The sequence below is a fragment of the Pristis pectinata genome, chromosome X, assembly GCF_009764475.1.
Source record: "Pristis pectinata isolate sPriPec2 chromosome X, sPriPec2.1.pri, whole genome shotgun sequence".
Lineage (NCBI taxonomy): Eukaryota > Metazoa > Chordata > Chondrichthyes > Rhinopristiformes > Pristidae > Pristis > Pristis pectinata.
The window spans coordinates 3,133,976-3,147,706 of NC_067450.1; the positions used below are offsets into that span (position 1 = coordinate 3,133,976).

Below are 13,731 nucleotides of genomic sequence, written 5' to 3' on the forward strand. Positions count from 1 at the left end.
CAACACTGAAGGGCAGCTAATTTCTTTGAGAGGCCAGAGCTGACTTGAATAGTTCATTGATAGAGCCAATGCTGAAGGGCAGGTAAAGCTTTTTTGTTGGATTAAATGCCAATCATGAGTCAGTGCCTGCTTGTATTGTTGGTTCATTTTATTATCATAATTCAGATGCCTTTCAGAGTACTATTTTGTGATTTTTTTTTTCTCATCGTTTCAATCTGAAATTGTATGGTTTTCTTTAAGAACAAAAATCCTGAGGATGGATCAAATTCTACTGAGGATGGACCTAATCCTCAGCACCTCAACAAACACTGTTTTTCTCCCACAGCTATACAGTGTAATTGGTTGGGGTGGGGGCTGCGGGGTGGTGCGTGGTGAGGTTATGGTAATGAGAACTAAATGGGTACTGTGCCAATAAGACAAGCCTCTTTGACAGTCTGGTTTTTAGCATGCACGTGATCCAATTTGGTGAAATTGCCTGGAAGAGCTAAAATAGGCATTTTCAAGCTTGATAGTCAAGTGTTGATTAGATGCAATTTTGGTGCAGTAAATGTGGGCTCCATGCACCCACTTTAAAGTAGTGGAGTGTGCTGGCTGACAGAGCAGTTTTTGGGATAACTTGGACTGAGTGGCTTCACGCATGCTTGATTAAGGTGTTCTGGGCTCCAGTGGAAGAGATCCAGTGGAGGAGGGATCCCCAGTATCAGCAAGTAAGGAGAAAGTTTACTTTGCCCTTTCCCTCTTCTTTATCCCCATAACATCTGGTACTGCTCTGTTTCACCTAATGTCATCCTCTTATTATTCCTGCAGATCAAGGAACGGCAGCATGAAGTCCTTGCTGATTTTAAGAGTACAATAAAGGAGAGCAGTGTAGCATTGTTTTAAGTGCTGTCCTTGGATAATTTTAAATGTTGTTTGAACTGTTGAGAAATGTCCCATGGCTGTTTTCAAACATTCAACAGCAAGTAAAAGGTAATAGATGTTTTAGTAGAGCTGAAAGCCCTCAGTAATCCATTCACTGTTAGCTCTTCTATTAGAAGACATTGGGTCAAGTGGTGCTGTTTTAAAAAAAAATTGCTTTGAGAGCTGGCAGACTATTTTTAAATGCCATTCACTCCTTTAGTGTTCCTCCCATGTTCCCAGTCCTCAAGGTTTAAAAGTTTTGACCAAAATACCATTTTGGGCTAAATGCTGGCTAAATCGTAGTTTGAAATCAGCCCTATTTTGGTGACCCTTTAAGCACCTGAGTAAGCTTTTAAAAGTTGCCCCAATAGAATCTCAGTATTTTGGTTCTGTTCTGGAGCAAAGGGATCACAAGCGAATTGAGGTATCATAACCAAGTGATAACTAATTTGAAGTCTCTTTCTGTGACTGCCCATGTGTTAGTGTCTGCATGTGAATGAAAACTAGGAATTCTTTTCTACTTGCTCCTTGGCTCTTTTTTTCATAAAACTATTGACTGGTTGAGCATGAAGCATTAGTTAGTGGTTTACAGGCCCCTGAAGAGCAGCAATACTTCAGGAGAGAGGATTACTCAGGATATAAAACCCTGTTGTACATGTAATAATCATGGAGAGTTTAGTCTCAACATAAATGAGGCAAATTGAATTGCCAAACATAGTTCAGAGATGATTTCATTTGGAACAGTTTTCTGCAAAATATAGAAACCACAGGAAACGAGCTGCAATGGGCTTCATTTTGTATAATTAGACGTAATAATATTCAGTGAGGGATTTGCTCAGGAAAAAGTGATCATAGTTTTTTTTGCATACAGTTAAGAGAAACAGATTAATCCAAAGTTAGCCTTCAATTTAAAGCCAGGTACGCATGATGAATTGGTTAAGGCAAACAATGATGTGACATGATGTGAAAACTCCATTGAGAAATTAAGACTTCATTTGCAGACTGACTAGGTTAACGATGGCATTAGATTTTTAAAAAGAACCTTGTTGAGAAGAGGTGGTAGTCCTAAGGATTGAGACAGTTTTGGGAAACAGCAACAATTGACTCCATATTGTCCCTCAATTTTTTTTTAAAGAGTAATTTGGTAAACATTTGTAAAATTAAGAGCTTCCTAAATTAAGAATAAAGGAAAAGAGGAGCAAAATGGCCCTGTGAAGATAATGGCAGGCAAAGTTGTATGGTAAAATAAAGAACTGGTTGAGGCATTGAGTTTTGTTTTCTGTCTTGGTATGTTGGCCTTTTTTTTATTGTAAATGGGTTGCTGTACTCGAGCAAGCAAGTCTTACTGAAGGCTTCAGTGAGACTCTGCAATACTGTTTGCAGTGTTGATCTCTGTACCTAAAGCGCACATTTGCATCTGAGTCAGTCTGACATGGGTTAATGAGATTAATTCCTTCAATGAGGGGTTTGCCCTGTATATACACTCCTGGAAGAATGAGAGATGATCTCATTGAAACAAAGATTCTAAGAAGAATTGACAGGTTAAGTGCCAATAGGCTATTTCCTTTAGAGTCCGGAACCAGTGGCATAGGATCAGTATAACGTGTAGACTATTTAAGAGTGAGTGGAGGAGAAATTTATGCAGAGTGTTGCAAGTCTTTAGAATGCTATATCTTGGTACTGTGGATGTTAAGTCATCCGATTGTATTCAAAGTTGAGAGAAATAGATTTTTGGACAATAAGAGGATCCTGAGTGATTATAGGAAGACATCTGAAAGTAGAATTGAGGCTGAGGATCAACCTTGTAAAATGACAGAGCAAGCTCGTAGGGTCTACTATGATTTTTTTATTGCCCCAAACCTGGGGCTTTCACTATAAATGAGCATCTACCTGTCTGCTGGATCTTGTTTGCTTCTGACTAGACCCTTTGCTAATGGCTGCTGTTTGGTTCCTCCTGAACTTTTTTAAAAACCTGTTTTGTAATGATACTTGCAGATCATTGTCAGATATTAAGGTGTTTCTGTTGTCCAGAACACCTTCAAATGACAATACTTCTGAATGGACAGAATGAGCACAGCCTTTAAATGGTGTACCTATTATTGGTCTGATTTGGTAACTAGTTTACTATTGTCGCATGCACTGAGATAGTGGAAAAACTTGGTTTTGCGTGTCATCCATACAGATCACTTCAAAACAAGCACATGAAGGTAGTGCAAAGGGAAGAGTAATAACAAAATGCAGAATAAAGTGTGACAGTTTTTAAAAAAAAAAAGTAGTGTAGGTGGACAATAAGGTGCAAGGACTATGACGAGGTAGATTGAGGTCAAGTTCATCTTTGTTTAAGAGGCTCGTTCAAGAGTCTGGTAACAGCAGTTTAGAAGCTGCCCTTGAGCCTGGTGGTGTGTTTTCAACTATCTTCTCCCCAGTGGAAGGGGGTTGGAGAAAATGTCTGGGGTAGGAGGGATCTTTTGATTACATGAGGGTATAGCCAGATGAAATGTGTCCCAACACAATAAACTTCTGGATTTTGAAGTTGTAATGTGACAAATGTTAACATTTCCCATTGCTACTCCGCAACAAGACAGTAACCAAGATTTTTTGTCTAGTTTGATATGGAAATGCCCAAGGTGCTGCCAATGATCCAGTGTGTTTGAACAGGCTGCACTGTTTGCTGCCATCCCCACAACAATCAAGAGAAATCAATAGAATTTGTGAATGTAAGTGATTGTGAACCAACCCTGTTATAAAGCACTCTGAAAACCTCAACATGAGGTTGAAGTGATGTTAATGGGTGTACTATCTAATAATTACTATTAAGCAAGCTATGTAGGAGTCAAAGACTAATTTTGTATATTATTCCATTACATGCATTGAAATATCAAGTAGTTTCATTCATGACATTTCGACTTTCACTTTAATCACATGCTCAAAAGAAAATCAAAATTACTTATGCCATCCATGAGAATTCTATAATGCAATTGTCTGCTCAGCTAATTGGATGACAATGGCTGATTGGTGCCAAGGATTCATTTGAACTCAAACCAAACAGCACTGGGCATTGTCAAAGATGTCCATGTGAGATCTTTGTGGGGAAGTTTGTGTGGTCAGCAATGAGCATCATTTCTTTGCTGCTGACCAGAAATTCTGATTATTGTGCAGTGTTATTGGGTTACATTATTATGGGTGCAGGGAATGATGAATTTGCATTTAAATAGTACAGTTTGCTAACAAGTCTCTTTCAAGGAAATTGAGTTTTTTTGAATAACTTTGAAGTGCTGTAGTGGCAGCTATTTACCAGTTCATTTAATATGACCATTCCTTTTAAGAGTTCTGTAAATATTGCTGAATTGTGGTTTTTGTTTTTTATTTTTGAGATATTAAGTGCTTTGAAATTACTTGAGGTTTAAAAGGGTACTTTTTTGCAATATAAAATCTGAATGTTTCTTTAAAGGAACAGTTCACTTTCAAGGAATCAATGGAGTAATCAAAACTGACTTTAAGATGGTACCATTATAGCACAAAGCTGAAGTAAAAGTACTAGAATTGTGAAATCAAAAACAAAATATAGAATATACTTGGGTCAGATAGCATTTGTGAAGAGAAACATTTAACAATTTCAGGTGAAAATTGGGAAAAGTTAGGGTGGACAAAAATGGGGGTTAACGTGGGAAAGGGGAGATTAAATGATCTTTAAGGTATATGATGACAAGGATGGTGCAAAGTGTGGCCATTGTTAGTTCATGAACTTAAGTTATCAGCCTTTCTGACCATACCACCATATTCAGGAACAGAAGCTCCAGTAATTTATGAAAACTTACGAGGAGGAACAGAAGCTCCAGTAATTTATGAAAACTTACGAGGGCCTTGGAGTAAACTTGGTCATTTGCTAGAGCTTTGCATTCACCCCTAACTTGAAGCTATAATGAGTGCCTTGATATTAGACTCTAAGATTATGATTTGTAAATTTTAATTCTAATCAGCCTCACTGCAAAAATAATCAAAGTTTCATAACAGAACTTGTGTAAAAGGGGAGAAACTGCAAAGGGTAATTTGACCAAGTCCTTAAAGGTACTTGGCATGATCAATCAGAATTAGCAAAGCAAGTAATATTGAAAACAAAGCTGACACCATGTTAAGCAATGTCCTATTCACCCAATTGTATGGTACCAAAACTTGGCTGGTGACCAAGTCTACAAAGTTATTGCTTTTATTATTGGATATCTTGACAAATTACTTGGATTCAGTTGGAAGTTAACCAAATAAACATCAAAGCAGTTGTCAGTAAGTCAATTTGCAAAACATTGATAACTTTGTTATGTGCTCAGTTCCAAGATATAGCTTGATGGAAGGAGTTGGAAGGTAGGAGTGGAAGGTTGTTCAGATTGGAAGCTTGTGACCAGTGGTGTGCTGCACTGATCGGTGCTGGGCCCCCCGTTTCATATTATATAAATATTTGGATGAGAATATGTATGGCATGATTAGTAAGTTTGCAGATGATGCCAAAATTGGTATAGTGGACAGTGAAGAAGGATGTCCAAGGTTGCAACAGGATCTAGATCAACTGGGAAAGTGGGTAAAGGAATGGCAGATGAAATTTAACTTGAACAAGTGCAAAGTGATGCATTTTGTGAAGTTAAACCAGGGCAGAAAATACATAATGAATGACTGTTCTGGGGATTGTTGTCAAACAGACCTAAAGGTACAAGTACATATTCCCTGAAAATGGTGACCTAGGTAGACAGGGTGGTGAAGAAGGCATATGGCATGCTTGCTTTCATCAGATGGGGCATCAAGTACAAGAGTTGGGATATCATGTTACAACTGTACAAGACATTGAGACCTCACTCTGTGTATTGCATGCAGTTCTGGTCACCATACTATAAAAGAAGGAAGTGATTAAGCTTGAGGGTGCAGAAAAGATTCACAAGGATGTTACTGGGACTGGAGGGCTTGAGTTAAAGATTGGTTAGGCTGGGACGGTTTTCCCTGGAGTAGAGGATGAGGGGTGACCTCAAAGGTTTAAAATCACGGGAGGTATAGATGGGTAGTCAGTCTTTTGCCCAGGGTAGGGGAGTCTAAAACTAGAGGGTGTGTTTAAGGTGGTTGTTAAATTGATTTATTATTGTCACATCTACCAAGGTACAGTGAAAAACTGTTTTGCATGTCATCCATGAAAGATTTAAAGAGGACCTGATGGGCATGTTTTTCCACAGAGGGTGATGGGTACATGAACAAGCTGCCAGAGGAAGTGGTAGAGGCAGGTACAATTATAAAGTTTAAAAGACATTTGAACAGGCACATGGATAGGAAAAGTTTAGAGGAATATGGCCAAACAGGCAAATAGGACTAACTCAAGTAAGCATCTTGGTTAGCATGGATGAGTTGGCTCTAAAAGCTTGTTTCTGTGCTGTACAACTGACTCCCATGGCTCTATATTTAGCATTGAAATTGTACCAACTTTTCTGGTGCTGAAATTCTAATTAATTTTTCAAATTGTAGAGGCAGATCTCTCGGATACTACAATAAAAGTGGCTTAGGAATGGGTAATAATGACATGGAATGCAAGAGATATGGCATTTGTTTTATAAAGCTACTATAACTTGCACAAGCTGCTAGAGAGCTATTTTGGACTACCTCCTAAGCTGTTTGCATTTTCAGAAGAAACTGATAGCTCAATGTATTATGATGAATCTAGCATAACCTTATTTTTCTAGAGGCTAATTGTGCTGCTCAGGTTGAAAACCATCCATCAGTACAGTGTAGGTGTGGGCAAGCAGATATTTTGGAATGGCATTGTTTTGCTCATCAGATTAGACAACCTTTTCATTTCAGAAGATTAAAATCATCTGAATTATTCATGCACAATGTGTCTGAAGGAGCATAGTACCGTGGTTCAAATCACCAGATTAATAAATTTTTCAAATTTGGGATGAAGTGTAGGTGCTTGAGAATGCTGTCTGAAGTAGCCCAGGTGTAAAGTTTTATTAATCCCTGGTCACTTTGTCATTTTTATTGTATAGCAACTTGTTAATACTGCAATTCTTCATGTTCTTACTAAAGAATATTTTAATGTTATTTTGTGTGATGTCCAGTGTTAAACTACCAGCTTCCATGTCACTTAGACAAACATCACTGAGCTTGGTATTAGTTCACTATCTCCACATGGGGAAATTTCACAAGTCAGTCAAATCTCAAGACAGCAGATTCTTTATGCTTTCATCAAGATGAAAGTTAACTTTGTTTCTGCTGAAATTTTCAAACTTACCATTGAATTTCAGTTGTATCACAGCTCTGGAGGTCAAGTAATAGAAACCTTGCTGTAGAAGATGGCTCCTAACTTCAGCCTGACCAGTGTTGGACTGCTGAGTGAGCTAAACTGTCAGCTCTGTCAATACCACTGACAGTTTGGATGCAGAGTGAAAATAAAGTTGATGTGCTTTCTAAGGAATTTTTTTTTTAGAGAATATGGTTAGAGGAAATATTGTATGGATGGCAAGATTGATAGATATAAGAAAGGTAGTTGGTGGTTGCTCAGCTTGGAGAAGTAGTATACCCTAGGAGTCTGTACTGGATCCATTTGTGTGTACTTTGATAATTTCAACTTGCATATAGGGAACCACAAAACTTTCTGCCAATAATGAAGTAGTAATTCTGGCAAACAGCAGGAGGTCTGCAAAAGACTTTGGTTCAGGGGAACATAAATGGCCAAACAGATTTCATATGGAGAATCATGAGCTCTTACATTTTGGAAGGTAAAACCAAGACTTCAGAAGAGACTGGATGAATGGAGACAAAGTTCAAATATCTAAATCTGATGCAGGTGTATATATTTTTTAAAAAAACAAACTCAACATTTTGGTTTATAATTACTAGTAGAAAAATTTGTACATTTGGTTGCAGTCAGGAAGATGCATATTAATACAAAGATAGTATTTTAACTGTTTTATTGGCATTTAGTTAATTGGGAGTGTGTAAATCCCCATTTTAGCACTCCAGGGACACCTGTATCAGAACACCAATAAGCTCCATTATTTTTGTGTAGAATCAGTTTTGCTATATATGGAGTATTTATCACCAATAGCTGTGTCATTTCCCACAATTATACTGATTGTACTCTATTACAGGGACTTTTTAAAAACAGTGTGAAAACCTGTTATAGCCTTGTCTTAATTATATGTCTTGTAGTCTGTATTCAGCACTGTGGCAGATTTGATGGGAAGTCCTGCCTTCTGTAATGTATATAAGAGGCTTCAAAGCCCATCAGCATAAAAATAGCAGAGAATCTTTGACTTTAGAGCAAATTACAGGGTATGTATGTTGAGTAGGCAAATTAAGCTGAATGGGAATATATATTAATTATCGTGATTTATTCCCAAGTAAGGGAAGATTACTGCAGCTCTGTCGTGCTTAAAATCTGTAGAGAATATTTACCTTTGCATGTATTTAAGGTGTCATTCACTACCACAAATACAAGAAAATGTGTCAAATTCATAAGTTTCCAATAATTAGTTTCACAATACAATGTAAGAGTGCAGTTAACTCTTGATTTATCACATGCATCAGAAGTTGGCAGATTCCCTTCTTTCTTGGATAATTATGGATGAGGGGAAAGCACTGGGCCCATTAAGTAAACCCATGCATTGAGCAGTGCTGGACAGGCCATTCAGCCCACTATGTTGTGCTGATCCTGATGCCAGTTTATTACCAAATGTCGTCGTCGTCCTCCTGTGTATCGTCCATATTCCCTCCATTCCCTTCATATTCGTGTGTCTATCTAAAAGCTGCCTAAACTCCTCCAAACTCCCTTTTACCGCTACTGCCCCTGGTAACCCATTCCAAGCACCAACCACACTCTGCATTTTTAATAATAATAAACTTTCCCCTCACATTGCCTTTATCCTTTTTCTCCCACCAACCTTAAAAGCATGTCCTTGGTAGAAGTGTCAAAATGCCAGAGGTAAAGATTCTGCCTGTCTACCCTACCTATGCCTCTTATAATTTTTAAAAAAAAAACCTCCATTGACCTCCCCCTCTGCCACTCTAGGGAGAACAACCCAAGTTTGTCCAACCTTTCCTTTTATAGCTCAGTCATATTATCCCATTTCCCCCATTGAAGTATCCAATTTTTAAATGATCCCAGGCTTTTGCCTTTACATCATCACTATATGTAAGTGATATACTGGCCCTAAAATTCTTTTGGCATGTTGAGCACTTGTCCTCAAGTTCTATTGCCATACTTTGAATTAAAATAAGTCTGTATGTTAACATTTCATCTATATTTAACATTTTTATACAGTTCCAAACAGTTCTTTCTGTTCTTCAAAGCTCAGACCCCTAATACTAGGAATAAGGCTTGTGACTATTCTCCACACATTCTAATGTTCAAATGTCACTTATGTCACTGCCACCAAATTGAATATTACTTTTGTGATCAAGCCAGCACACTTCTCTTTTGTTTCAGCTGTGAAGTTCGATAATGTTTAGAGTACTGTATAAATGTGTATATACTTGTGTTATAGGGCATAGGACCTTGTATGTTGGAGTGCGTATGCCTTTGGGTAGACAGAGTCACCGACACCACAGGACCCATGGATCAAAGCACAAGAAGCGAGAGAGAGTGAAAGGTGCCATCCAGGAGGAAGAAAAGGACATTCTCCCTTATGGTGAGGCATATTCAGTTGTTCTCTATTACAGTAATTTTTGCATGGGACACCCACTTCACAACTCAAAATTCCAATGTAGCAAATGTATATTGCACACAAAATATGTTAAGTTGGGAGAAGGCTGTTCATTCTACATGGGGAAGGAGTATTTTGTGTGAAGATTGGATTTATGGAAGTCTCACTAGAATCCAACATGTTTCCATCTATTTTGCACAAGTCAAAATGATTAAATTAACAATTTCATGTCTTGACCTGGTTAGCTCTTATCAGGGCTGTAGGCTGTCTGATGTCTGTATCTCAGCTTGTGTATGTGGACTCTAGTTTCAATTATGCTTGTTTGAGATGCAGTTGCCGACCTCCAAGTCCGTCCTTTCACAGAATAGGCTGAACTCCTAACCTGTGGTGAAGCAAGGTGAAGTTGTTGGAGCAAAGCATTAGCTAACAATACAGTGCAATAATCTTTCTGCTCAGGATAACAGTAGGTCATATTCAATGCCTTAACTGAAATGTGCAGTTTTGGCTGCATGACAGCAAGTTCACACTTGTGGCTCATTACACTGTTTCCATTGTTTGACTATCACCCTTGTTTCATAGTGACTAAGCTGAAGGTATGTAGTGTACAGTAGTTTCATGGATTTTGCTGGATGTGCTGGACTATTGATCCAGAGATGTCAATTTGAATTCCACAATGATGACTATATTTGTAGTTTCAATTCTGGGCCTATCACTGCAAACTTTGGTCGGACCAAAGGCTACCAAACTGCCATTCCACGTTTGCCTTCATGTGCTCCAGTGTGCAATGGAGCATGTGCATTCTGATAGAAGTGAGGTTAGGGGAAGGGGCCTGGTGGTTGGAAGTCCAGTCAGGGCCTGGTTAGGGGTGGGTGGTCCATATTCCATATTATCTAGAAGGCCATTCAGCTCACAGCACTTGAAGTAATTCCAATAATCCCATTCCCCTACTTGTTTTCCTGTAACTTGTTCACTCACATGCACCCTAACATCTCCTTGATTCTTTCACCAGTCAGGGCTGGGGTGGAGTAATACTTATCGAGGGACATGCAGTTACTGAAGGAAAGATCAGCCGTGATCTTATTAAATGGCAGATTAGGTGTGAGGGGCCAATGGCCTACTACCACTTAAATTGAGTGGAAAGTTCTATCAGTTGAGGTGTGGGGGTCAGGGGCTGTTTGGTACCATTGTTCAGCTGCCCAGAGATTTGTAACCTGTGGAGAATAGGGGAGTGTACATGAGGGGGATTGCAGGAGTTATTGATTGAGGTAGATTCATTAGGTTTGGGGACTTGGAGGCCTGAAGGATAGAAGTTAAGTAGTGGGACTTGGCTGAGGTGGGACTCCAGTTGGCCATTATGCAATGAGAATGTGTTTGTCCTGGGAGTATCTAATGACAAAGTGAACTAATTTCTCTGGCACTGCTCCAAAAGGAAAGCAGTCATAGGCAAGCATAACAGACACAAATATGACTCGCACTGGAGAGTGCCATTGTATTTGGGGAATAATACAAAATCACCTGGATTTCTTTATCACCTTTCTTTCCAAGAAATGTTTTCAATTGCATAGCACTGAAATGAATATTAGCAAAAGAAAATGTAATCGGGATTTTGTATGGAATAAACATTGACAGGAGGGACCGGAAAGGTTAACTGTACAGTAAACCTCTGTGGATATATCACATGGCCCAGGTGAGATGTATCCCTAGGTTGCTGAGGGAGGTAAGGGAGGAAATGGTAGAGGCGTTGATATCTATTGATTTGAGAGGACTGGAACTCTGCAAATTTTGCACCCTAATTCAAAAAGGCATATAGCAACACACCCAATAACTACAGACCAGTTTAATTTTGCTTGTAGAACTCATTCACTACCGATCATTGTCAAAGATGCAAGTCAGTAGCCACTAGTTTGGATTGATTTTGAGAAAATCAGTGTAGATTTGTTTAAAAACAGATCATGTGATCTCATTTGGAGCTTTTTTTGATGAATTAACAGGGTCAATGAAGGAAATGCAATTGGTATGATATTTATGAACTTCCAGAAAGTGTTTGACAAGGTGCCATGTAATGGTTATTATCAAAATGAAAGACTTTGGAGTGAAAGGGGTAGCAGCATGGATAGAAATTCAGCTAAGTAAAAGAAAACAGTTGTAGTGAAATTCTTTGACTCCAAAGTAAGTGTACAGTGGAACTCCTTCGGGTTGGTTCAAGGATCACTGCTTCCCTTAATTTGTATTAATGATTTAGAATAAAGAGAACATTCTGGAGATGTGCAACTGGTCAAGCAACATCTGCAGAAAGAAACAATTATGATTTGGGTCAATTAACCTTTCATCAGAATGAGTTACCTAACATGATAAATCTCCAGTAGTTATCGTGGATCTCTAGAATCTCCAAGAATACATCAGAGCCACTCAGCCTCCTCTGTTCCAAGGAGAACCCCTGTTTCTCAAGCCTATCCACATATCTACCCAAATAGGCTATAGGAATAGGGTGGGAGATGGGACAAGCTGGATTGCTCTTGCATAGAGCCAACATTGGTGCTGTAACCAATGTGAACATCAGTTGCTGGTTTCTGTGTGTATGATGCATCAGTGAACAGACTAATCAGTAGTAGTGCTGTCCTTGGCTGCACAGGATGGCTTGTTTCTGCTGCAGAATTTGAGTTTATTCACACTGAATAAAGTGGACCTCAGCTAGAAAAGCAGACTGTAAAAGGAAGGTAAAGGGCTTCCTGGGTGGAAATAAAACTGAATTTTTCACTTTTCATATTTGGTTCAGTGCAATAGGGGGCATTACTTTTGCTTTGGTGAAATCAAATTTTGGATTATTTTAAATCTTCAGTTAAATGCATTGACTTTTGATTTTTAATATTGAAGTGATGATTACATTTCTAAGAATCATACATGCAACCTGTTCTTCAGTCAAGCAGAGACAGACTGACTTAAGACCATAAGACAAGGAGCAGAATTAGGCCATTCAGCCCATCGAGTCAGCTCCACCATTTGATCATGCCTCCCTCTCAATCCCATTCTCCTACCTTCTCCCCATAACCTTTGACATATTTGCTAATCAAGAACCTATCAACCTCTGCTTTAAATATACCCAATGACTTGGCCTCCACAGCCGTCTGTGGCAATGAATTCCACAGATTCACCACCCTCCTGGCTAAAGAAATTCCTCCTCATCTCTGTTCTAAAGGGACGTCCTTCTATTCTGTCTGTGCCCTCTGGTCCTAGACTCTCCCACTACTGGAAACCCATCCTCTCTACGTCCACTCGATCCAGGCCTTTCAATGAGATTTCCCCCCCCCCCCCCCCCCCAATTCCTTCTGAACTCCAGCGAGTACAGACCCAGTTATCAAACGCTCCTCATACATTAACCCTTTCATTCCTGGGATCATTCTTGTAAACCTCCTCCTGGACCCTCTCCAATGCCAGCACACCCTTCCTTAGATATGGGCCCAAAACTGCTCACAATACTCCAAATGTGACCTGACCAACACCTTTATAAAGCCTCAGCATTACATCCTTTCTTTTATATTCTAGTCCCCTCAATGAATGCTAACATTGCATTTGCCTTCCTTACTGCTGACTCAACCTGCAAGTTAACCTTTAGGGAATCCTGCACTAGGACTCCCAAGTCCCTCTGCATTTCTGAACTCTCTCTCCACGTAGAAAATAGTCTACGCCTTTATTGCTTCTACCAGAGTCCATGACCGGACACTTCCCTATGCTGTATTCCATCTGCCACTGCTTTGCCCATTCTCCCAACCTGTCCAAGTCCTTCTGCAGACCCCCTGCTTCCTCAACACCACCTGCCCCTCCACCTATCTTTGTATCATCTGCAAACTTGACCACAAAGCCATCAATTCTGTCATTCCAGATCATTAACGTACAATATGAGAAGTAGTGGACCCAACACTGACCCCTACAGAACACCACTAGTCCACCGGCAGCCAACCAGAAAAGGCCCCCTTTATTCCCACTCTTTGCCTTCTGCCAGTCAGCTGATCTTCTATCCATGCTAGTACCTTTCCTGTAATACCATGGGCCCCTATCTTGTTCAGCAGCCTCATGTGGCACCTTGTCAAAGGCCTTCTGAAAATCCTTTCTTTTTCAATCATTTTATTAGTTTTCAAATCAATATTTATACATG

At 39.4% G+C, this 13,731-nt stretch overlaps 1 protein-coding gene across 3 annotated transcripts in view; it reads left to right on the forward strand.

Annotated features, from left to right (window-relative positions):
• Nucleotides 1-13,731, forward strand: part of LOC127566949 (electroneutral sodium bicarbonate exchanger 1-like) — a 158,026-nt gene that overhangs the window by 65,832 nt on the left and 78,463 nt on the right. For all 3 annotated transcript variants that reach the window (XM_052009507.1, XM_052009508.1, XM_052009506.1), the window contains one exon: nt 9,420-9,563. In XM_052009507.1, the coding sequence (XP_051865467.1) occupies nt 9,420-9,563 (144 nt within the window). The remainder of the gene's footprint in view (nt 1-9,419; nt 9,564-13,731) is intronic.